This window comes from Osmia bicornis, chromosome 2, assembly GCF_907164935.1.
Source record: "Osmia bicornis bicornis chromosome 2, iOsmBic2.1, whole genome shotgun sequence".
Taxonomy (NCBI): Eukaryota; Metazoa; Arthropoda; class Insecta; order Hymenoptera; family Megachilidae; genus Osmia; species Osmia bicornis.
Genome location: NC_060217.1, coordinates 9,254,874 through 9,277,677, shown reverse-complemented (window position 1 = coordinate 9,277,677; position 22,804 = coordinate 9,254,874). Strand labels below are relative to the sequence as shown.

The window sequence follows — 22,804 nt, the reverse complement described above, 5'->3', positions numbered from 1 at the left end:
GGGGATGTGAATGAATCAAAGATCACAGAGAGATCGGTAAAAATACTTGTTTTTTTTATTACATCAATAGGATAACTCGTTACTGTTATTAGCGAAAAGAAAATTCACGAGTCGAGTTCATTACGAAAATCGAGTTTGTCGTTCCATTCTAAATTTTTTTTCTTTTTTTTTTAATTCTTCGCTAAACTTTTGATGGTACGGAGCAATGACGAATGACAATAATAATACTAATTAATGCTTGTTAAATCATAATAACTCTTTTGCCATTTTTCTTCGTTATTTTTTCTTTTCTACTTCCTTAGTTACATATTTCTTTAGACGAATCACAGAGAGAATTTAATTTGCATACATCACCGTCGCGTTTCTAACGTTATCATATCCATTAAACTAAATCTTTTTTGTCGAAATAAAATATATGTATATGTACGTATATATACATATATATTTATATTCATATTTATATATATATATATATATTTGTTCTTCTCTCACATAGAATTCCTTCTTCTCGCAAAGCAGTAGCGGTTTTCTTCTTCACTTTTTTTTTTCCGTTTAACACATTTAGATGTATCCTTTTATATTAATTATAAATTACAATCGAGATGGGGGTAGGGGGATGGGGGTAGAACGTTACAGCTAAGAAAATGTACATTCATAGTTCGCTATTATGTATATATCGTACAATAAAAAAAGCGGATAGTTGTGACAATGGTAATTAATAATATATCATAGTTTGTCGTCGGTAGCGGTAGTGATAGTAGTAGCAGTGGTAGTGGCAAATAGTAATAGTAATTAGCGGTAATCGTAGTAGTCGTAGTAATCGGTGACCGGTAATAGTAAATAGTTAACGATAATAATAATTAATTAATTAATTAATAATAATTAGTAGCACGGTAGTATCTGCGTAGCCCCTATATTGCGAGAAAGATTTTTTTATATATACATTTACAAGACCCCGATGGCGCAACCCTTTCTGTTCGAGGTTTCGCCGAAATAACGCCAAGTTTCTCTAAAACGTCGATACTGTTCTCATCGTTTCGTATGCATTCTTATACGCAATTACACGTGCGACAGACGCCCCTAATAATATGAACAAGCGTCTTTCTTCTACTTACACGCTATTGCTCGGTATCTCGTCTACTTTACATTTAAAAAGGTACATTACGCACAATACGTACACAGAAGTGTATGTTTCGATTACCGTTTCAAAACTCGTCCACTCCCACATCTATCTTGCACCTTTGCGGGTTATTCGTTCTCTTCTAATTTCACCCGTTATCCCCGCTCGTTACACGGATACCCGACGAGCTTTTTCTTACACGGTGTCTCGCGAAATTGAACGCCGCGATGCGAAACGGGGGAGGGCCCTGATTAGCCGTAGACGCGCGCGTCGTTTCTTATTCGAAAATAGGTATGTACACGCGTTAACTGCACACCACTGTCCGCGTTTAATATCCGTGTAAATGGTCAGCTAAATAAAATTAACGAGCAGCAGCAGCGAGAGCGCGGCCAGCAAACGAGGAGGATCTGTGCTCGATCAAATACTCGTACACGTTTCCTCGTCTAATTTACACCGCACCCGTGGACAATTAAATTAAAAACATCCTTAATAAACGTTCGTACGTTGATCGAGCACGGATGATGCCTGGCCGCGTTTCTATTCAATCCATTGAACGCATAGGATAATCGCGATTACGCATACAGATAGACAGTTCCCTGAGACTGATCGTAACAATTGAAAATCTTGTGTATGCAAAGTGAAATGAAACGCGCGCTAGTATGATTTACGATAAACGAAAACGCTTATTGAAGCTTGCAACACGTAAGGAGCTTTCTATTCGTAAGTACGTGAATACATCGGGTCCGTCGACGCTTAAAATAAATTTTTTCCTTTTCATTAAAACTCCTTATGTATCGTATCGCGTCGATTATTAACGCGTTCACTGCTGAACGTGATAATTCGATCGGTAAATCACGTATCTCATCGAGAAATTGATTCTTCGTTAACCCTCGACTGGTGGAGCAGGGTCAATCGTGAGCTAAAACATTTTTAAACGGAAGACTTTCGATCTGGAACTCAGAAAATTAAAATAAAAAACTGCTTAACTGTTTCAGCGATCCATCGTTCGAGGGTTAATCAATGAAACATTCAATTAAGAATATCGTTTAATTTATATTAAAATCATGAATAACGAGGAAGTACGTTAATATAAACACGTTTAGATGGAACTCTAAAAAAAAAGGAAATGGAAAAACTTAAACAATATTAATGTATATTTTAGAGAGGACAAACGTTAAAATTGATACAATTAGGCAACAGTGAACGCGTCGATCGCTCGTCCTCCTGCTTCTAAAGCGAACAATTAAACTTAATTTGTAACATGGTCAACGGAAATCGCTAATTTGAGAACCAATCGTCGCCGGTTGGACGAGGGTTATTGCACAGTGAACACTGGACGATCCGATCGCTGTCCGATAACACGTTCGTGATCCAACGATTCCTCTTTTTCTTTTTCCCCACGCTTTTCCTTTTTCCATAATCGATCGCGTTCATCGGTCGTCGGTCGGTCGGTCGGCTCGTAATCGTTTAACGAGAAGCGAATTGACGAAATTGCACATCCCAGGATAAAAACAGAACGGAAAGGAAGATACAACGGTAATAAACCGGGGGACGAAAAAAACGTAAATGCTTCGCTTTCGACGGTTAAATCCAACGCTTGCTTAAATCTAAACGATAAACATAATCAACCGAATTATACTCTATAATTGACTCGCTAGCAATAGACAAGAAATGAGAAACGAAACGAAACTAACAATGTGGTAACGTGAAAGAAAAAAAAAAAAGAAAAACTCTCGATGACGTATCGATGTTACGAGTTAAATTGTCTCGTACTCTATTAACAGCTAACGCAACAAACGTGATCGAAGTGTCGAGAACGTGAAAGAATATACAATTATTACAGTGTCTGTTTCTCGTACATCTTTCAAAACCTATCTCTTGAGTATCAATTCATCCGAACGAACGATCGAATTCGAAACAGAAGCGCGTAAAAACATAGCAGCATTTCCTATGGTGACGATAAAAAAAATATCTTTCGAAGAATCTCGTATGATATCGTCTCGAGTAATTCTTCTCGCGAGGTTTTTGCTCCCAAGCTATTCGGCTTGCGTTCGAATCGAGTCGTTTGATTAAGTAGTTATCGAAATATGGTACAAGTATTCTCGGACAGGAACGACGACAATCTTCGTAGAGAAGCGTTGTATTTAAAAACCCGATCATCGCGTCAGCTCGTCTCACGCAGTATGTCAATAAAATATCACTGTAATCCGCAAATAGTAGCGTAGAACATCTGCCAATAAATACTGCTAATAATTAAACGTTGTGTCACTGTTCGCTGACACACTCGACGGTATTCGGCTCTTCGATCCATTCTAAACTTTACCTAAATCGATTTTGCACCGCACATCGTGTATGCACCTTGTTCGCCGTACAATGTGCTTCAATAATCACGGACTAAGAAGGAAACTTCGATGTGTGTTACAGGTGCTTGAAACCTGGACATCGGACAGTTCAGCCACGTTTTTTCAATCCGCGATAGCTGTCTTGTTACCCTGTCGCGTTCTGCCTTGCCTCTCGCGTTTCGGCGAAACGATCGAGTTCTTCTTCGATGCTTCCTTCGCGTTGGAAGTCGACGGTTTAGCCTGGGGTGAACACCGCCCCAGCGACGCCTCCTGTCACCTGAGACTGATCACCACCTTCTCCGCGTTCAACAGGGACCTCACTTTGTCGTTGTACTTGATCAGAGTCACCTTCGAGCCGCGCACGTTGATCCTCTCGCCACCGCTGAGCAAGTGGCAGCAACGAGATTGTTCCAAGAAATCTTGGAGCTTCAGTTCTTTCATTACCTCGCGATGGGCGATAGCCGGGGGTCCGGATGACGCTTTAGGATTCACTTGGCGCAGCAAAGCGTCCCGACTTTTTATCCTCAGAGCTGCCATCAAGTCCTGCATCAGCACCCATTTGTCGGAATCGTTGGTAAGGGAGAACAAAACTGGCAGGTTCACGTCGCTCACTTCCATCTCGATTTCGTCCAACTCTGGCTCTGGATTGTTCATCGGCGGATCGTCCAGAGGGTTGTAACCGGTCTCTTCCGGGTCTGAAATAAAATCAATCGTCGCTTAGATTTGGAATTGATAAATCATCGAGGATCCTTTATGAAAATGTAACTGACCGAAAATTGTAGATGGACCACCGAACGACCAAGGCGTGCTCGCATGACCCTGAATGTCGTCCAAATGTTGCTCAAGAATCGAGTACGCGTCCGTCTCCGCGGCCAGCATCAGCGGGGTTTGTCCGGAATAAGTAGCCAACAGAGGATCAGCTCCGTAGGAAAGTAACAGGCGTACAAGCTCCGTAGCACCATTTTCTGCCGCCTCGTGAAGTGGCCTAGATAATAACAAACAGATTTGAATAACTTGCAACTGCAATATTAATATTGTTGAAATAATATAGATTTTGATAGTAGTTACCTTATTCCTCCGTTGGCACTTTCGCTGGCGTTTGCTCCGTACGCGAGCAACAGCTTCGCGATCTCGAGATGACCCTTCGAACACGCTTCGTGGAGAGGCGTGTAACCTGCGTTATCCTTGGGACTCGGCGCGTTATTCAGCTTCTCCAAGCAGTACGCCGTGACATCCTACAAAGAGAATACAAATTTACAATTTAGGTACATTGAGTATTATTTAATTTATTGGATGATGGTGATTGAATTAACAGGAAGAAATTTCTTACCGTGTAACCGAGTCTCGCGGCTCGATGCAGCATCGTTTCACCGACACCCTTCTTGATTACCCAGGTCCTAATTTCCGATTGAATGTCTGCAACGCATTCTGGACTCGGCCTCGCCAGTACTTGCTGTAAGACACAGGTTTTTCCATAAATCCATCGATCCATAGCAATGATTCTCATTAACTGTTAATTAAAACATACCCTCTTTCTCTCTTTAGGTAACGTTTCGTCCTTCTTCAACGGCTTCTTCTTTTTACGGATATAGTCGAATCCGGAGCGGAACTTTCGCCGGCTGGTCCGTAGTTTGAGCTTCTTCTTATTAGGAACTTCCGACTCGTTGGTCTCGTCGTCTAGCTCGTTGTTCTCTACTTCTTGCGCGTCGTTCGTTTCCTCGTGAGTCGCCTCTTCGTCAACTTCCGTCTTCAGGCTTTGCAGCTTCTTCTCGGCCAACGATTTTAACAGATCCTTTCGTCTCTTCGCGATTAACAGATGACGTTTAGAGTTCATGATCGCTTTGTGACTCCTCAAGATACCGACGTTCTTCAAACGGGAGACCACTTTCTGTTTCAACGTCTTCACTTTGCCCAACGTGTTCTCCGGTGTCTCGTTCTGCGAATCATCGTCCTGAGAAGTGTCATCGTGGTTCTGCATCGGAGGCGCCGAGGCTGGTCTGTCCTCGCCGAATACTTCCCTGATCGTTGCCTGTTTCTTTAGCACCCGCGTCTCGGTCCTCGTCCTGCTCTTCAGCACCAGCGTGGAGAACTCGTTCGGTAAAGCGTGATTGTTCTTGAACGTGTCTCGGAAGTTATTAACAGTTTCCTTGCGGAAGTAGCCGAGCAAGAACGAGTCGGTCACTTTGATGGGCTTCAGTAACTTGTCTTTCACAGGAGACTTGCCTTTCGATGTTTCCAGCAAAGGTGTCAAACTCGGGGTCGGAAGTAGTTCCGGCTCGTTGCTACCTTTCTGAAGCAGCTTGCCACCGTTCTTATCCAACTTCTCCTTCTGTTTCCTCTTCTGCTCCTTCTTACTGGTACCGACTTTCTGAGCTAGGACGTCAACGATAGAACTACCCTCCGTCTTGGAGTGTTTCATAGCCTTCGGAGGACAGGAGATCGTGGTAGAGGAGGTGGCTTCTTCGTCGTCGATCTTGCTACCTAGTCCAAACGTCGCGGTGCTGAAGCTGTAGTTTGACTCCACATCACTGTCCACCACCTTTTTCCTACCCAAACACACGTCAGAACTGTCCATCGACACGGACAACGCGGGAGATCCTGGGTCCAGGTCAGGTAACGAGGTGGATAACCTGTGAAACCTCGACGGTTTCGATACAGTTATCAATCTAGGTGGCATCCTTAATGATTTCTTGTACACGTATACCTCCTCCTCCCAGCCAGGCCTAAAATCACTACCATCCCCGAACAGAGGCTTCGGTTTACCCTTCTGGGTGGTCGCGGTTGTCTTCGAGGTGGAGCCTTTCGATTCTTTTTCCCCTTTTGCTTTCTGTGGCGTTGTATCCCTAGATCTCAGTTTCATTCCTTCGGAGTCTACGTTGTTCGTAGTGCTGCGTTTTCTAGCTCTCAACCTGTCAGCCACGGTGGAACCAGGTCCGAATTCGGTACTAGCATCGCTCTCTTCGCTGGATGATTCACTACCGCTGGACGACTGCAACTTGATTCTGCTCCCTCGACGAACTCTCCTCTTCCTGGATATTAATTCCTCTTCGCAATCGCTCTCGTCTTTCTTACCTTTCCTCTTGGTCCGTCGAATGAGCGGCACCTCCTCGTCACTGGAGTTCTTGGTTTCCTCTTTGCAGACCTCTGGCTCGACCTTCACTTCCAGTTTCACCTCCTTCATCATCGGTGCCTCCTCTTCCTTGATAGGTATTTTTGGGGATTCGTCTTTGACGTCCACCGGGGATCCAACATCCTCTATCTCCTTCTTAATGTCCTCAGGTTTGATCTGAGACGTGTTGGCATCGGACTCTTTGCTGCTCTCGTTGCCAGTGTCCTCGAGTTTCGACGTGATCGTGCAGCTTACTTTCTTCTTGCGACTCCGCTTCTTCATCGCGTCCCCAGTTCGCAGTTGTTCCATGAACTTGTCGCACGTGCTGGACCAGAACGTGTCCACCTCGGTGATCTTGTCGTTCTCCTGAACGCAACAATGGAAAAGTGTAATTATAAATTGTATTAGAAAATATTATTAGGCTCCCGAAGGATCGATCATACCTTTAACTCTATTTTCACGAGATCCGTCGACGAGGTCATGCTCATACACATAGCGTCGTTGAGAGGAACCGGTGGTTGCACTTTGGTCAGCTGTTTCCTGTCCCTCCTCATCTCCTCGAGTGTCTGTCGTTCCAATACCGGCATCTCACCCTCGGAATCGCTTTCCCTGAAGTCGAAGACCGAAGTCTCCGAGGAACTTCTGAACCCGCTAGCTCGCGCTGGCACGCTGGAAGCGATCGCGGGCGCAGGAACTGGAACAGGAACCGTCGCGGCCACCGGCATGTTCTCCTCTTCCGTTCTGGAGAACAGCCGTCTTCTCGGTGGTAAACAGGCGACTTTTTCGCGGGTCAACTTTGGCGGGCTACCCGCCGATGAGCCAGATTGCGGTGTGGACGTCGACGCAGCGCTATCCGGTTCTAGGATTAAAAAGAGGAACAAAGAGAAACACATAGGGTGAAGAAAATTTTTCAAAACTAAAAATAATATGATTAAATAATAATAGGAAAAATACCCTTCGGCGTTGAAGAGGAATCTTGAGAGGGTACGGTCGTTGGCTTGCTCGTGAAGTGGCCAGTTCCCACCTTGGAGAGAAAATAAGAAAAAATGATGTACATCAACAACCTGTATCCGGGCGTTAAGCGAGCACAGGGTAAGAAGATATCCTCGTTTCATTCACCTGTTTAAGTTCCCCCTTAGTTCTGATCTTGGCGGCTAATATGGCGGCGAGGCCGTCGTCTTTGTCACGGTGGATCTGATTCTCCGCTCCTCGGGGTCCCAGGAGTGCTTCCTTGCCAGGTAGCGTGGCGGATGAATTTACTCTGGAGCCGTACAAGCTACGGGGGGCCTCCTGAGTGATCGAGTCTATGGCTCTCGGCACATGGAACTTGTAATGGGGCGGCGTGTTGCTGTTTCGTTCCAGCAAACTCGCCGCTGTGAACGGTGACAGGTTGTGTCTTCCGATGTTCGTTTTCGGCTCGACCGGTGCAACAACCTTTGGGAATAGAGTAACATCGCACGTTAGCCGGTTAACAGACAGCTCTTCTTACTTCCGAGAGTTAACGCGACATCCGGAATGACGTTTACATTAATCTCTCGAAAGTAGAAGTACGGTTTCGTATGGTTTCTATGATTCTATGAATATCTGATCTAAACTTGATGAGAATTTCTTCGTTCGACACGACGCCCCTTACCTTGTTCTGGAAACTCTGTTGACCATGGTTAGCCAGGATAGGCTGTTGGCTGTTCAGCTGTTCCTCTCTCTGTTGTTTATTTTCCAGGCTGTTCCTCAGCAAACTGAGTACTCGTTTATCAGCCCCGGTGTTGCTCGGTGGTTCCGCCGGCTGTCCGCCGGAAGCAGCGCCGAGGGGCGGCGGAACTGCTGCCTTCTGACTCGGACGATAATTCGGATAAGCGGAATGACCGGTGCTCGGCGATTGGGGCAAAGAGTGCACGTTCGCGGGCTTCGCGATAACCGGATGATTGTACGGCGGCGAACTATGAGGAATCTTCGATTCCGCGTAGCTCCTCTTATCACAGTACGCTTGCTGATACCTCGACGACTCGGACGACGAGTAACCGCTGTCCGATCTCTGTTCGTAGGTGTTAGGCGCGACCAGGGTGCCGTTCGGCAGAGGTACAGGTAAATTCATCTCCTGTCGTTTCTGTTGCTCGTACAAAGCCTTCGCGGTTGACAATTTCTGTTGGATCCACATGTCGAGCCTGGGTTGCTTGTTAGGCCCTCCGGAACCGTAGATCGTCTCGCCGGGCCTCTTGCAGCCAGTTCGATCCCTCTGAACAGGCGCAGGCTGACCGAATTTATTTCTACTGTCCAGGTAATATTTCGACGGATCGGACGGCGGATAGTCTTGAAGCGGCAACGCGGCTGGACCTATTCTGGCGGGATCCAACATGGATGCCGGATACCTGGATGATCTCGAGTCGTTTGCCGACAGGTAAGAGGATGGCGGAACCGGTGGAGGAGGCGCTGGCGCGGTTACTCCGTCGTACACCTGCGTGGTAGGCAGTAAAGTCTTTTTAAAGGTGGACATGTGGGGCAGTGGAGCGGTATTATTAGGATGTTGAGACTGCGGGGGCGGAGCGTACAGCTGTTGCGTCGAACTTCTCCGTTGAAGAGTATTCTCGTGCGGTTGGCCGTGATGATTGCGGAGCGGCGCGGAATTGAAATTCGGTAGAAAGTCAACCTTGGGCGCGCAGACCGTTTGAGGCGTGGACGTTCGAACGTTGCTAGTCGGAGGTAAGCTTCTTGCGGAGTTGTTGCTCGATGGTCGATTGTCGTAAACGGGATAGCTGGCTGTTTGCGGAGGAGGCTGCGCAGGGGGTGGCAGCATCGACCTCGCGCTGTTGCTTCTCGAGGAGACGACGGTGGAACTGGTAACGTGTTTATCCGTCGCGATCGTCTCTAAGTCGTCCTGAGCGGTCGAGTCCGCCGACGTCTTCACCGTCTTCACGGACAGGTCCAACGGGGATTCTCGCTTTCTAACTCCGTTCGTTTGCGGCGGAGGAGTGACGATGGAGGAGGCGAGGGTGGACTGAACGGTAGGTGTAGACGAATTTTGATAAGAATTTTGGTACTCCTTGTATCCGTAATCTTCGTTGGTTCTTATAGGCTGCGGGTGATAAGAGGATGGCGTGCGACTACTGGCGTCGGTGGTGGCGTGATAGGCGTGCATCGTGGTAGCCGGAGCGGAAGATCTGGTCGCGACGTTGACGCCGATAGAGGTGACGGTGGTGTTGCTGGAGGAATTATTGGCGTGGTGACTGGGAGCCATGGTGGTGGCGTAGGTAGAGTAACCGTGTTGGTTCGCGTATCTGCTGTAAGAGGAATTCGTCACCGTTGTCGTCCTTCCGTTCACCGGCATCGCGTGATTCATACCGGGCAGAGTTACGGGATACTCTGGTACCCTTTGAGGCGCGGCCATCGAGGAGGAAATGGGCGGCGTTACGACCGAAACTTTGTTCGTTGTGCTCGCTGCTGAGTAGGCACGTTGCCGTTGCATCGCTTGCGCTTTGCTCGCGGTTTCTCTCCTGTTCGAATGATAGGAGGAGAGGGCTGCGATGGGTGGAAGGTTGTGCGTGTTACTACCGCCTCTCGGAACGGACGTCTGCGGAGATCGATAGGATCCATAGGGTAGCTCCATTGAGTTTCTCTTCGAATCAACGCCATTGTAGGTGACCGGTTTGCTTTGCTGATAACCAGTGCCAGCGTTGCTGTTTCCGCTTCCGGAGCAGATCGATTGCGGCGGTGCAGGCATCGGCATTTGCTGGACGTACGGCTGGCTCTGAGATCGACCGGACTGAGGATAGTAACTGGCGGCTGGCTGCGTGTGCACCGGTTGAGAATTCTTTTGGAAGGAATGATACGAAGACTGGGGCGGCATGCCGTACGGGTTAGCGGCGTATCCGGTACTCGGCTGGTAATGCTGCGTCGTAATCGGAAGGCTGTACGAATGAGGGGTGGAGGTAGCTACGGGTGGCGGCGGCGGCGGCGGAGGTGGTGGCGGATAAGTCGGTGAGTGTGGCTGGAAGCTACTGTGAGGAGAGGGAGCGTGATGGGGCGAAGCGTGAGGATTGTGTAGGGTGGACACGTGAGGGGATTGTCTGTGCGGCGATGGAGTGGCGTGATGAGGAACGTCATGGGGTGAAGCGACGGGATGATAACCGCTTAGCGCCGGTGGTGGTGGTGGCATCTGATTCGACGAGGAGGAGGCTGGGATGGAAGATGAGGAGGACGAGGAGGAGGACGACGACGACGCCGAGACCCCGTGAACCATCATTCGACCGCCGTAGGACTGGTTGCCGATCGAATGCGGAGACACGTTTATTCGACTAGAAAGTTGATGCTGCATCTGAGATGACTGCTGTTGCTGTTGCTGTTGCTGTTGTTGAGGATGATGCTGAGGGTGCACGGTTCCGGCAGACGGTATATGCGACGAAGGAATGTGTGCCGGAAGATTTTGAAAAGACGACGACGACGAAGACGAAGACGACGAAGGAATGTGACTCGTGTTACCGGCGTGACGAGGGCTGCACGGATTCGCCGAGGAACAGGACGGAGACGAAGAGAGCCGCGAAGAGTGCGATCTGTCCAAATGCGAATTTGTCGACGAGCTTGATCGATTCTGTTGCTGTTGATGCGGGGAGGCTCGGTAATTCTGAGACGCGGACGGGCCATAATTCGAAGCCGTGTTCATCGGCGGGATCGCGTTGTTACCGTAGCAAGTAGGCACCCTTTGCTCTTGAACTCGGCCTTGGCTAGGAACCGAGCCAAGGTTGCTCTGTTCCGCCGGTGTTGTCCTGGTTGTCGGCAGAACGTTTCCCGAGGACGGCGCCGCTAAGTTGGACGACTGGTAGATCGAGTTCTGAGTGAACGGAACCGGGGCGCTTTTCGTGATGTCCGGGTGATGATAACGGGGATAGTACTGGGTTCTCTGTGCAACGACCGGTGCGCTCGATTGAGACTGTCGATCATTGGCGGTTTGATAGGTCGACTGGTGAGTCGAGGCGAGTATCTCCGCCGTGGAGAACGACGTTCTACAGACAGGGTTCAATTGCTGGTACACCGGTGCCGGCGAGTGCGGTTGCGGAGGTGGTTGCATTTGGTGCAAACGCGGCGAACTTGGCGCGGTGGCAGTCGTCGTCGGCTGCGAACGATGATGAAGATCGTTCAACGAGGTTGACGATGAGGCTTGTTTCTGAGAAAAACTAGACGCCGAGGATGATCTGCTAATCGATGGTTGCATCTCCGTTAAAGTGATGATGTTGGAGGAGGAGCTTGCCTCCATGGAGGGGCTTTCATCGCCTGGCCTCGTATCCGGCACTTCGACCCTGGTAGGTTGCGGAGGATAAGGTTCGACCGATGGACTCCAGAAACTACTGGAACTGGTCGCAGCATTGTCCACCGACGATGGTCTGACATCGGTGAGATATCGACTGGTGGTCTGTTGATCGGTGTTGTTATTATTGCTGACGCTGTTGGTGTTGTTGTTAGCACTGCTTGTAACCGGATTCGATTGCGACGGTAACGATAGTGGCGGTGGTGCTTGCGGTGCGGGTGGTGCCGGTGACGGAGGGGCCACGGACGAGGCGGCGCCATGCTCGTGGGACGTGGACGTGGACGAGGCGGAACTCGTTGATGTTGCGAGGTTGTGATCCGCTGACGCGGTCGCACCACCTGTACTCGGTACCGGCAGTCCCTGGAAGTACTGGCGAGCCCCCTCTAATACGTTCGTGAAGCTCACATCCATGTCACGCCGACTGCTGGTCTGAAAAGCAAAAAAGAAAACTTCTTTATTAGGTATTCAATTTTTAGTATAAATTTTAATATTGCAATAAAATTCGAGTCGGGTCAGCCTTGATAATCGTCTTCAATCGTAACGGAAGAAAGTAGTTTAATAATTTCATATGTGCTTCGACGATTGAAAAGGCAATTGAACGTAAGAACGAACGAGGGAACCGCAGGAAGAGAAGAGAAGAGAAGAGAACGTCCCTACAGATTATCGAAAAGTTCGTTCGCACGGTGCTGTCGGCTAACAGCACGGTCAGGGAACCAAGCTTGAAACATTAATCTTCATTGTCTTGTATTTGTTCGTTACCAGCCAGCATCCTTCCCTTTCTCTCCGTCGTTCTTTCTCTCATCCCTCGGATCGCTCTTATTTTCTCCAGCGACCGACTGAAACTCCGAGGCAGCTCGATCTCGCGTTATTAATCTCGTTGCTCCGTGAAAGATAAGATCATCGCGTGAAGCAGCAACTCGCAGAGAGGGCTACGAACCGGCGTGCATCGGGGAGACCGATGACGTCGAGTTACGTTGCTAAACGGTCGAGATTGATAGAGTAACCTCGCAGCGTGGCTCTATTACACGTAACTTTGCAAGTGCACCTGATAGACGCCATCGCGGAGATGAAATCATCGACGACAAGCATAAATTACGAGGGAACTAAATCGGGCAGGTCAATTTCGAGTAGGTACAAGGGAATTATCGAGAGGCTATCGAATCTCGATTCATCTTTTCGTTCATCGTTCAATTGAGTATCGCAAATCGGTCGTTCGCTATCTATCGAAAGGTGTCGAAGATCTTATCCCATGGAACAGCCACTCGAGCCAGCGATCGTTATCGATTATCAGGGACGAGATGATAGCATGGACGGGCAGGAAAGGCTGGATCGTGTGATCGTGTGCTGGCTCGTTGAGACGTGCAACGAGCCACCGTCTGCGAGGGAGACAACCAGCAGCTTGAAGCAGTCGCGTACAGGTAGTATGTACAACGTCGTCGGTGGAAGTGGTAGGCGAGAATCAATATCGCGCACCCTTGCAGACCGAGCAACCTGAGGGGTTACTTTGGTCCCCCCTTCGTGCGCCAGTCAAAGGCCCTTCTCGAATCCCTTCCCAGCACACCCTTTCCTTCTCTCCTTCTTCTACGACTTAACTTGCCTTTTCCTTTCATTCCGCTCCATTCCGCCTACCATTCCGTTCCGTTTTAACCCGTTTCCGCAGACACGTGTGCACGTCGATTCCTCGTGCAATCAGCTGGGGCACCGTTAAGTGAAATTCGCGCGATTTTGGCCACGACGGGCCATTCGATAACGCCGCACGGTAATAAATATCCCAGCGGGTAAAGCAGTGGTTCATACGTTCCGGGGAACGCGCGGAGAACGGCAGCAGGAATCGAACTAACTGTAGGTATTATTTTTATTTCTTTTGATAAAAAATTGAATTTTGTTAGAGATGGTAAAGAACGCAGAAAATTTTGAGCGCATTCCTGAAACTCTGTCATCTCAGGTATTCACTTTCAAGAGGTATTATATTTGAAAATAGTTGCGTCAAATTTCTTGCGTTCCTCTGAGAAAAGGCAAATCACGGATTTCTAAGAAACGCGTTGCATCAATGTGATTATAGATAGGAGTAATCATAAAAGAAAGGAAATCGATGCTCGGAGTCAAAGGGAGTATCATAGTCCCGCAATTTTTGTACGTTTCTCGGTCAATCTGGCTTCCGCCCCTGGAGAAATCAGAACCTTCCGGGGTAGTCGACTTAGGATATCCTTGCTCGTCGAATTCGATAAAGGGTCGCCGGAAATCCATCGTCCTCCCTGCGATATACCTACTCGTTCTCAGACCTCGATCGTCGAAAGATCGACCCGTGTGATTCCGTTACAATTGTGACTCCTGGCTGACCGTTTCGATCTAACTGGGTCATCCCGGTAGTTTCTTAGACGATATTGCGAAACTATCGGCGAGTAAATTCGTGTCGATGTATAATTAGAAGGTAAACGCGATCGAGCATCGAACACCGTTTCCGTTTCCAAGTGTTTTCAATTTATCGTTTGCGAAATCTCGAGGATAATCGACGCTCGTGAAACTCGACGGGAAGTTCCGAATCTTCGGAAGCCGCGAAACTAAAATATTAAGACGTTCACAATGACGAAGGGAAGTTAAACAGGAAATCTTGCTGCTACCGAGTCCTCTGAAAGCATCGAGTTTCACGGAAACCTCGAGAGACTGGAACGTTCGCGGTCCCGGAAGTAGTGAAAATTTCAAGGATAATGAAACATTTGGAATAGAGTTCGAAGTTCAACAGTCTTCGACACGAGATTAGAACGTCTTCGCTTCGAACAGTTATCACAGATACTTGTATTCACTTCGTGTGCCTTGGTAAATAAATTATTTTAGAAAGGCAATTGGTTTGTTATTTAATTTACCCAAATCAAACTTAAATTAAAACACAGTAATTACTTATCAATATTTTATTCAAGACAAATGATTAATACAAATTTGCAGGACATTACAGATAAAAATTATAAAACCAATAAATTAAATACATTGTAATAATCATAATTAAATAAAATTATACAAGATATTCACGCGTAAAAATAATAAATCTCAATAGTTACAACAATAATTTAGTTACTAGACAACTACAAAATTAAAAATTATAATTAAATAAATTTTAATTCGAATGAAGATAACCGGCTGCAGCGGCGGTGAAGCGGAACGTGTCACAGCTGATCGGGCATCGCTGTCAACCGTTCAACCTAGAGCAAGGTGAAACCTAGTCACTCTTATCGTGACCGCCGAAGGGAGCGGATCTACCTTTCGAACATACATATACCTTTGATTTATTTTCCGAATTTACTTAATTTATATTATTTATTTTCCTTGCTTATTAAATAAGCTCATAAGGGAGATGAAGTTTATAATTTTATCCCTCTTGTGAGCCTCGGCTTACTATCTCTTTCATTTATTATTTTATACCTCCTTATACACATCACCTTATCCTTTACGGTTATTTATTTTACTCCTTTCTATAGACCACAAGGGGACAATCTATCCCAATTATTTATTATTTTTTCCCCTTTTATGGGCAAAAGTCCACCCTCCTCGGTTATTTATTATTTTATTCCCCTTTAAGGACCTCACGAGGACCACCCCTTCCAATTATTTATTATTCCATACCACTTTATAAGCCAAGGCCCACCTTTCTCAGGTATTTATTAGTTTACTTCATTTTTGGGCCTCATGGTGCCCACACTTGTATCCCGAGCATCCCTTGAATCCATTGCATTCCTTATGACCCTTGTATTTCGTGTATCACTTTGGTCCCGTGTATCTCCTGCTATCCTTACATCCCACGCACCCCTTCCATCTCTTGTATCCCTTGTATTCCTAGTATCTGTTGCATTCGTTGCATCAGTTGCATCCATTGCATTCCTTGCATTCCTTGCATTCCTTGCGTCTATTGCATCCCTTGTGTCCCTTATACGGCGGCCAAAATTTGAACTAACGTTTCTAATTAGTTTTTGACCGCCAAAGGGCCAAAAATTTTGCAAAATTTAGTTCCCTTTTCCGCCGCCAGAGGGCGCTGATTCGACATCGAAAATTTAGTTCACATTTTTGCCGCTAGAGGGCCAAAAATCTTGCAAACTTTAGTTCCTTTTTTCGCCACCAGGGGGCGCTGATTCGACATCGAAAATTTAGTTCACATTTTTGCCGCTAGAGGGCCAAAAATCTTGCAAGCTTTAGTTCCTTTTTTCGAAACCAGAGGGCGCTGACTCGACATCGAAATTTTAGTTCACATTTTTGCCGCTAGAGGGCCAAAAATCTTGCAAGCTTTAGTTCCTTTTTTCGAAACCAGAGGGCGCTGACTCGACATCGAAATTTTAGTTCACATTTTTGCCGCCAGAGGGCCAGAAATTGAGCAAGATTTAGTTCCTTTTTTCAAAACCAGAGGGCGCTGATTCGACATCGAAATTTTAGTTCACATTTTTGCCGCTAGGGGGCCAAAAATCTTGCAAGCTTTAGTTCCTTTTTTCGAAACCAGAGGGCGCTGATTCGACATCGAAAATTTAGTTCGCATTTTTGCCGCCAGGGGGCGCTGATTCGACGTAGCAATGATTATATGTATAATTATTATGGTAAATATAGGGATGAAGGAATGTAACAATGTAAGGAATGCTGGGATGTAAGAGATACTAGGATGAAAGGGTTGAAGAAATGTAAGGAAAAGAGATACTAGGATGAAAGGGTTGAAGAAATGTAAGGAATGCTGGGATGTAAGAGATACCGGGATGAAAGGGTTGAAGAAATGTAAGGAATGCTGAGATGTAAGAGATACCGGAATGAAAGGGATGACGGGATGTAAGGGATGTGATGGATACGGGGATGTGATGGATACGAGGATGTAAAAAATACAGGGATGTAAGGGACGCTAGAATGTCAGGGATGTAGGAATGCAGCAAGGGATGTAAGAGTTAAAGAGATATTAAAACAGGGGTGGGTCCCACCAGGCCCATAAAGAGGAATAAGATAATAATAATAATAATAATGGATGGTCGGCTGAGGCCTATAAGAGGATAAAATTATAAATCTAATCTCTCATGTGAACTTATTCATTGAGTTAAGAAAATAGATTAAATAAATTAAATAAACTCTAAAAATAAATGAAAGATGTTAGTATGTTTGACAGATAGATCCGCACCGTTCGGCGGTCGCGTTAAGACTGACTAAGTTTTCACCTCCCTCTAGAAAAGTAAATAATTCAGAAAAGCAGTTAAGTAAATTATCTAAATAAAACTGGGAAAGAAAATTGAGTAAATTAAATAATAACTCAAAAAAGAAATTAAGTAAATTAAATAATAACTCGGTTGCTATTTAAAAATAATTTATTTATCAAGATACCTGAAGTAAATACAAGTTTGTCAGACAATTATTTTAATAATTATTTATTCTTGTGCGGATTTGGGCTGATTTCCAAAAAAAAAGAAAAGAAAAAAGAAATCAAAAGAACTAAAAATTATGTCTTCAGTCGTGAGTGCGAGATGTGACAAAAGAGGTACTGGTACGAGAGGCAGGATCGTCATACGGGGTGTGCATGCAGGGGTAAGTACACCTGGGGGTGTCTGGAACTCCCAGAGTAATGCCCCCTCGAAAACGAAGGTAGGTCGAATCTTTTTGTTTCTGGAATCACTGCATCGAAGGGAGAAGATAAACAGGCAAGTTTCATTACGTCGAAACGTTTCATAGGAAGGCTGGGAAACTTGCACTTTCGAAGACAGCAAAGTCGATGATATCCAGAAGTTTGTTGTTAACTATGTACGTATGGTGGTAACCTACGAGTAAGAAAGTGAATTTTTATTTGAAGGTATATACTATTCACCGTGCATAATTTAAAATTGTAATTTATAAGAAATTCAGAAAAGATAAAGACACTTATCAGTAGAAGAATGAAAACTGGTCGAATCAGCTTTCTAAGCTGACGAGCGTACAAGTTTCGTAATATTTCGAAAGATACGGATCCACGGATTGGCAAGGAGGTTCTTTTTGCCGAATACAAATGACGAGAGAGAGAGAAAGAGAATCTTACCGTCGATGGAAGATCGCGAGTCGCGATAATCCGGTGAGTCTCGATTAAAAGCCGTGGCAGTGCAACGGTCAGGCAACGGATCGTGGCGGAAGTAAAGGGAGTCGAGCAACGCTTTAAGCCCAGTTAAGCCGCGGCTTGTGCTTGCTACGCGGCAAGAACTGGTTCATCCGGAGCTGGTAGACGCGCTGGCGCGAGCAACATGCGTCTTCGAGCCAACTTTTTCCCTCGGATACCACGCTCGGAATCCGATGAAGAGGAAAGTCGAACCGAAATACTTTCCTCCTTCCATCGGTATGCACGTTTTTATTGCTTCCTGACTTGCGTCCCGCTATCGCCGACCGAACGCAAGACTGTATCTGCCGCGAAAATGCGCGAAGAAAATCGCCTATCCTGTTTCCCTGACTCTTACACGAGGATTATTTGGGAAAACCGATTGATTCGCTAAATCGAAACTCGAATTAACGAGTCCCCAGTCCGATATAAATAAAAATTTCGCATGGTACACGGCGAGTGCCGCAACAAAATCGTTATCAGAACGATCGAGCTCGTTTGGCAGTTGACCAATCAAAGCGTTTCATCGGACGTACTTGGTCAAAGGGAGGAAGAGTCAGTGGTGGCTCGTCCAAAGGAGCCTCGAATCTTTGATCATCCTAACAACGCTTTTTCAGACTATTCGTAGTTTAAACCTTCGCTCGGTCGCGAGCAATAAAACTAATGCGGGCGTTGATCAAGGCTTTGCATGTGTATACCCCGTGTAAAAGGGCTGAACTGTGTGGCTGGAGAGGAGGAAGAGGGGAAAACCAGGGAAGACACCCACACATGGATGGATGTAAAGAGAGGAAGAGAGAGAGGAGAGCTAAACTGACCCATTCCACCTTGGCTTGGCATCCACTCTCATCCGTTCTCGCAACAAACGCATCCGTACCTCAAACAAGCCCCTACCCACCCTCGACACCCTCTACCACTTCACGCTCGTTCGCACCGTACTGTCTCTCACACCTTCCATCGACCGGCAAATCCCCTCTTTTCCCTGTCTACCGGTCGATCCAACCTTTCCACCGAACATCCCGCCTCGCCGAAATGTTAATCCTCCAACTGTCTTCGGTTTCGAGCAGAAGCTGTTTCCTTGCGATTGGATGGTTCTATTTTTTACACCGTGCTTAATAATCGCAAGAACAGATACAGTTTTCTAAGATTTCAATACGTTTAAAGTCAATTTAAATAATAAATGTAATATTCAGATAGTATACTCAGAAATAAAGAACGATAAATTTAAAAGTATGCAAAGAAAGTTGTATGTTATTTTAAACCTTACGTATTCGCCTATTGGGATCTCTCGACAAACACTTTAGTTTGCGCTTCTGGGATCTATTTTTCTTCCCGAGTACCTTACGTTTCCCATCTCGAAGCAAAACGAGATTATCAAACAAACATTCGCTGTAAACAAGTGTTGACTTTTGGAAGTTGCTTTCTTGCCGATTTGCTACTTTGAAATTCTCCGGACATGCTTTACTATGGCTTTGCTACGTAAGCCTTTCAATCGATCCTTTACCCTCTGCTTCTTCGTTACCGCCACGTGTACCTTGCGAGCCAACCTATTATTAACCTATTACTAAATAATTGCCTGTAACTAAAGCTTTTAAACCGACGTTAAACACGGAAGGAAAGCAGAGTTTGTTTCCGATTTAATTTAACCTCTGTTCCAGTATTCTGATTTACTCGGTGTCTCAAATTTTTCAATAGAAACTTCGATAGATACGTTCGCGATTTACCTTAGTCGACGCGTATTTGTTCAATTGTCTTTTTACCGCAATTTTAAAGTGTTTAGGAAATGTAACGGTACTGTCAGTTACACTGGAAAGTTTACACGGTTAGTTAGCATGCGAAACAGATCGTTGCATGATCGATAAACATTTCACGCGAATGGAAGTGGAGAATGAGTAACGACGACTGCGTTTGCCCTGCGGGCATCCGAAACAAACGAGAAACAGAATACGATTAATCAACTTTGACGAGTTGTCTAATCGTATCTGTTGCGAAAACGTTTCCAAGGAACCACCGTCGAAAGTACTGATCGATCGAATCATTGAAATGTTATTTCGATTCGTGTCTATAATCCCCGATGAAAATAGACACATCGAAACTCTGTATTATTAATAACAGGATTAATTAATTCTGAAATTTCAAGCTATCAATTTGCAACCTTGTATTATTAGTATCATACAAATGTCAAATCATTTTCTGACGCGAATTTCAACAAAATGATCGCATTGCATCAACAAGGATTTATAGATCAATGTCAATTCATGCATCGAACTTTGTTAACAACTGTATTTCCTGATCACGGTAGAAACTGTAATCTGTGAACATTATACTGAAAATTACCCGCTATCAAAAATAGTCACCTACATACTGTCGAGCCCGTGTCTTTAACTCCAAAGGAGCACGCGATCATTATTCAAGATCACCGGCTCTGTCCATTAACTCGTTCGTCGATGTTTCGTAACGCTTGTGCATTCTCGTAACAACTTTCATAGACACGACAACGGCGATATTTCATCATACCGGTCGGGTTGTAAACAATTTCCCCCGGGGGGCAGTAAAAATAAGAGGTGCAAGCGAGCAGATAGATATCGTGCGACCGTTCAAGCGGCAAACAGCTTGGAATAAGGTCGGCGAAGCCAAACGGCAGAGAAAAAGCCGATGATCAAAGCGAACCACGGGTCTCTGGGAAGTTGTGCAGTTTCGAGAACGAAACTCCTGAGTAAATTGAGATCGCGAATGAACAGGTAGCATTGTGACGACAGGTGATCGTTGCGCGCATTCATTACGATCGTTAGCACCTTAGACAGATGACTCAGAAACGAAAGAACCTTAACGCTTTCGCTACCAGCTATTGTCCGAAGTCTTTCGTCCATTGGAAGATGATCTAAAATTTGGAAAATGGAAGCAAAGAGCAGGTGGATTAAATTGCTGTTTCTTTGATAAGCTGGTCGGATTAAAGCTGGTAATTCACGCGTACGCGTAGGAAGCTCTATCAATGGACAAGATCATGGGAATCGATGCGTAGGCGGCAACGTGGAAACAAGAATCGCTTAAATGGATTACTTGATCAAAGTTGGAAGTGCATAGCCGAGAGTACGGGCAAACAATGCATCGGATTCGAAGTTCGAGAAAGCAAACAGAAGTTGGTGGAAAATTCGGTTTCGCGTGACGTTCTATATGGGCGGTGTCGTTGACAGTCATATTTTGACTTGTAGATATCTTTAGACGGAGCTTTGAAAAGTTTCGTTAAATAATAACAAGAATTTGAAATGCTCGATACATAAATTGAAATTTAGGAAGTGGGAAGGAAAGAGGAAAGAAAGATTTCAGAGAATTTGCAAGTGGAAACTTGCCAAAACATTTATCCAGTCGAACCGTAAGGAAATCAAAATTTCTCTCGGTTTTCGGATATTTTATTAATGGGAACATGTCGTAACTCCGGCTTGCTGAAGAACAATTTTAAAGAATAAGAAATTCGATCCCTTAAATCTTCGATGTTTATCTACATCCCTGTTTGAGGGAGCGATTCAATATCTATTTCAAATATGAAATAGTTTTCAATCTTAGACGAAAATGAACTGCAGAGGTGCATAGAGAAATAACAGCTTCGAAAATCTAATGAAACAGTGTTTGAGCAAGTACAGTTCGAAATTGAGTTAAAATCAGAGTTAGAGTTAATATTGTGCCAAGTTTAGTTCGATAATACATAGAAACATTTGTAGTACGCCCTTAAGCTAGTCAAACCAGCCAATACTGTTCCAAGACTGCAATATTTTAAGCTGCTCGAACGTTTCACACCGTTGTGATTTCGTAAATCGTGCCGAACGAAACGAGCAAAGTTTCCCTAACAGGATTACCACCCTCGCTACGGAAGCTTGCAGCTTCCCGGCTAAGATGGTGAACAATCATAGAAGGGTGAACTTGAAGAGATCAATCCGTGTAATCGGGATGGTCGAACGAGTAGGTCAACGTTAGGGTTAGATACACATTCGTCGAGGTGTGAATTTCAACGCGTCAGAGCACACCCTTACGACTTTTTATCTCAAAAGATTTCAAACTTCAAATATAATTGCACGTGCATCTCAAGGTAAAATTGTAAGAAAATCAGAAAATTCTCAAAGAACAGGCACTTCATTCAGCCTTGCAAGAATACACGTGCAGCCTTGACACAGTTTAATAACTGGGTCTTTGAATCACACCCTCGTCGCTTCGAATAAGTGTTCATCTCGGTAGTCTTTAACCAAAGCTCTCATTCAATCTTTAAAACATTTCTTTCGAAAGTCGAGCGACTGTTGCATACTAAACCGTGACTGTAATAACTTGAACGATTCTTATATTCTACAGGTGGTTATAGTCATTTGTGAAAATTTTACACTACTTAACCCTTTTATCGCTATACCTACTGAGCATTCCTGGTATTCTAAATCTGGTTGTAGTCACTCGTTAAAATTTTAATAGAAAAGTGTTCCCTAGTTTCTTGGGAAAATTAATACCGAGTAGCATTTGCCATGAAAATAAATGCATTTTAATATTCGAAGCGATTCAGAGAGAAAGATTTCCAACGACTCTGACAAAAGAGGTCGGCTTTTATTCCGTCCTCAGTGAAATAGCTTCAGAAAAAAAAAGAACAATGAGATATATGTAACAAAAAAAAGAGAGAGAGAGTAGGGGTAGCAGATGAAAAAAAGGGATCGCGAAAGCAAACTGCAGCGTAGTTCGTACGTAATTAAAAGCCCCCTGCGTCAAAAAAAGCGTGCAGCGTGTTGCTGTTTGATTCGGCCGGCTCACAAAGCTCTTGGCGAAAAAGCTCCTTATACGGCCGCGTGTGCATGCACGCGAACAGTGTGACCTCCATAAAAGAGAGTTT

General features: G+C 45.3%; 1 protein-coding gene across 5 annotated transcripts in view; it reads right to left on the bottom strand.

Moving 5' to 3' along the window:
- Positions 1-33: 33 nt before the first annotated feature.
- The window catches only part of LOC114883075 (mucin-5AC), a 180,384-nt gene continuing 157,613 nt past the window's right edge, over positions 34-22,804 (bottom strand). For all 5 annotated transcript variants that reach the window (XM_029200443.2, XM_029200444.2, XM_029200475.2 and 2 more), the window contains 9 exons: positions 8,205-12,296; positions 7,691-8,005; positions 7,526-7,595; positions 7,015-7,430; positions 4,991-6,937; positions 4,793-4,915; positions 4,531-4,697; positions 4,233-4,447; positions 34-4,157 (listed from right to left, as the gene is read on the bottom strand). In XM_029200443.2, the coding sequence (XP_029056276.2) occupies positions 3,736-4,157; positions 4,233-4,447; positions 4,531-4,697; positions 4,793-4,915; positions 4,991-6,937; positions 7,015-7,430; positions 7,526-7,595; positions 7,691-8,005; positions 8,205-12,278 (7,749 nt within the window). In that variant the 5' untranslated portion in view covers positions 12,279-12,296 and the 3' untranslated portion in view covers positions 34-3,735. The remainder of the gene's footprint in view (positions 4,158-4,232; positions 4,448-4,530; positions 4,698-4,792; positions 4,916-4,990; positions 6,938-7,014; positions 7,431-7,525; positions 7,596-7,690; positions 8,006-8,204; positions 12,297-22,804) is intronic.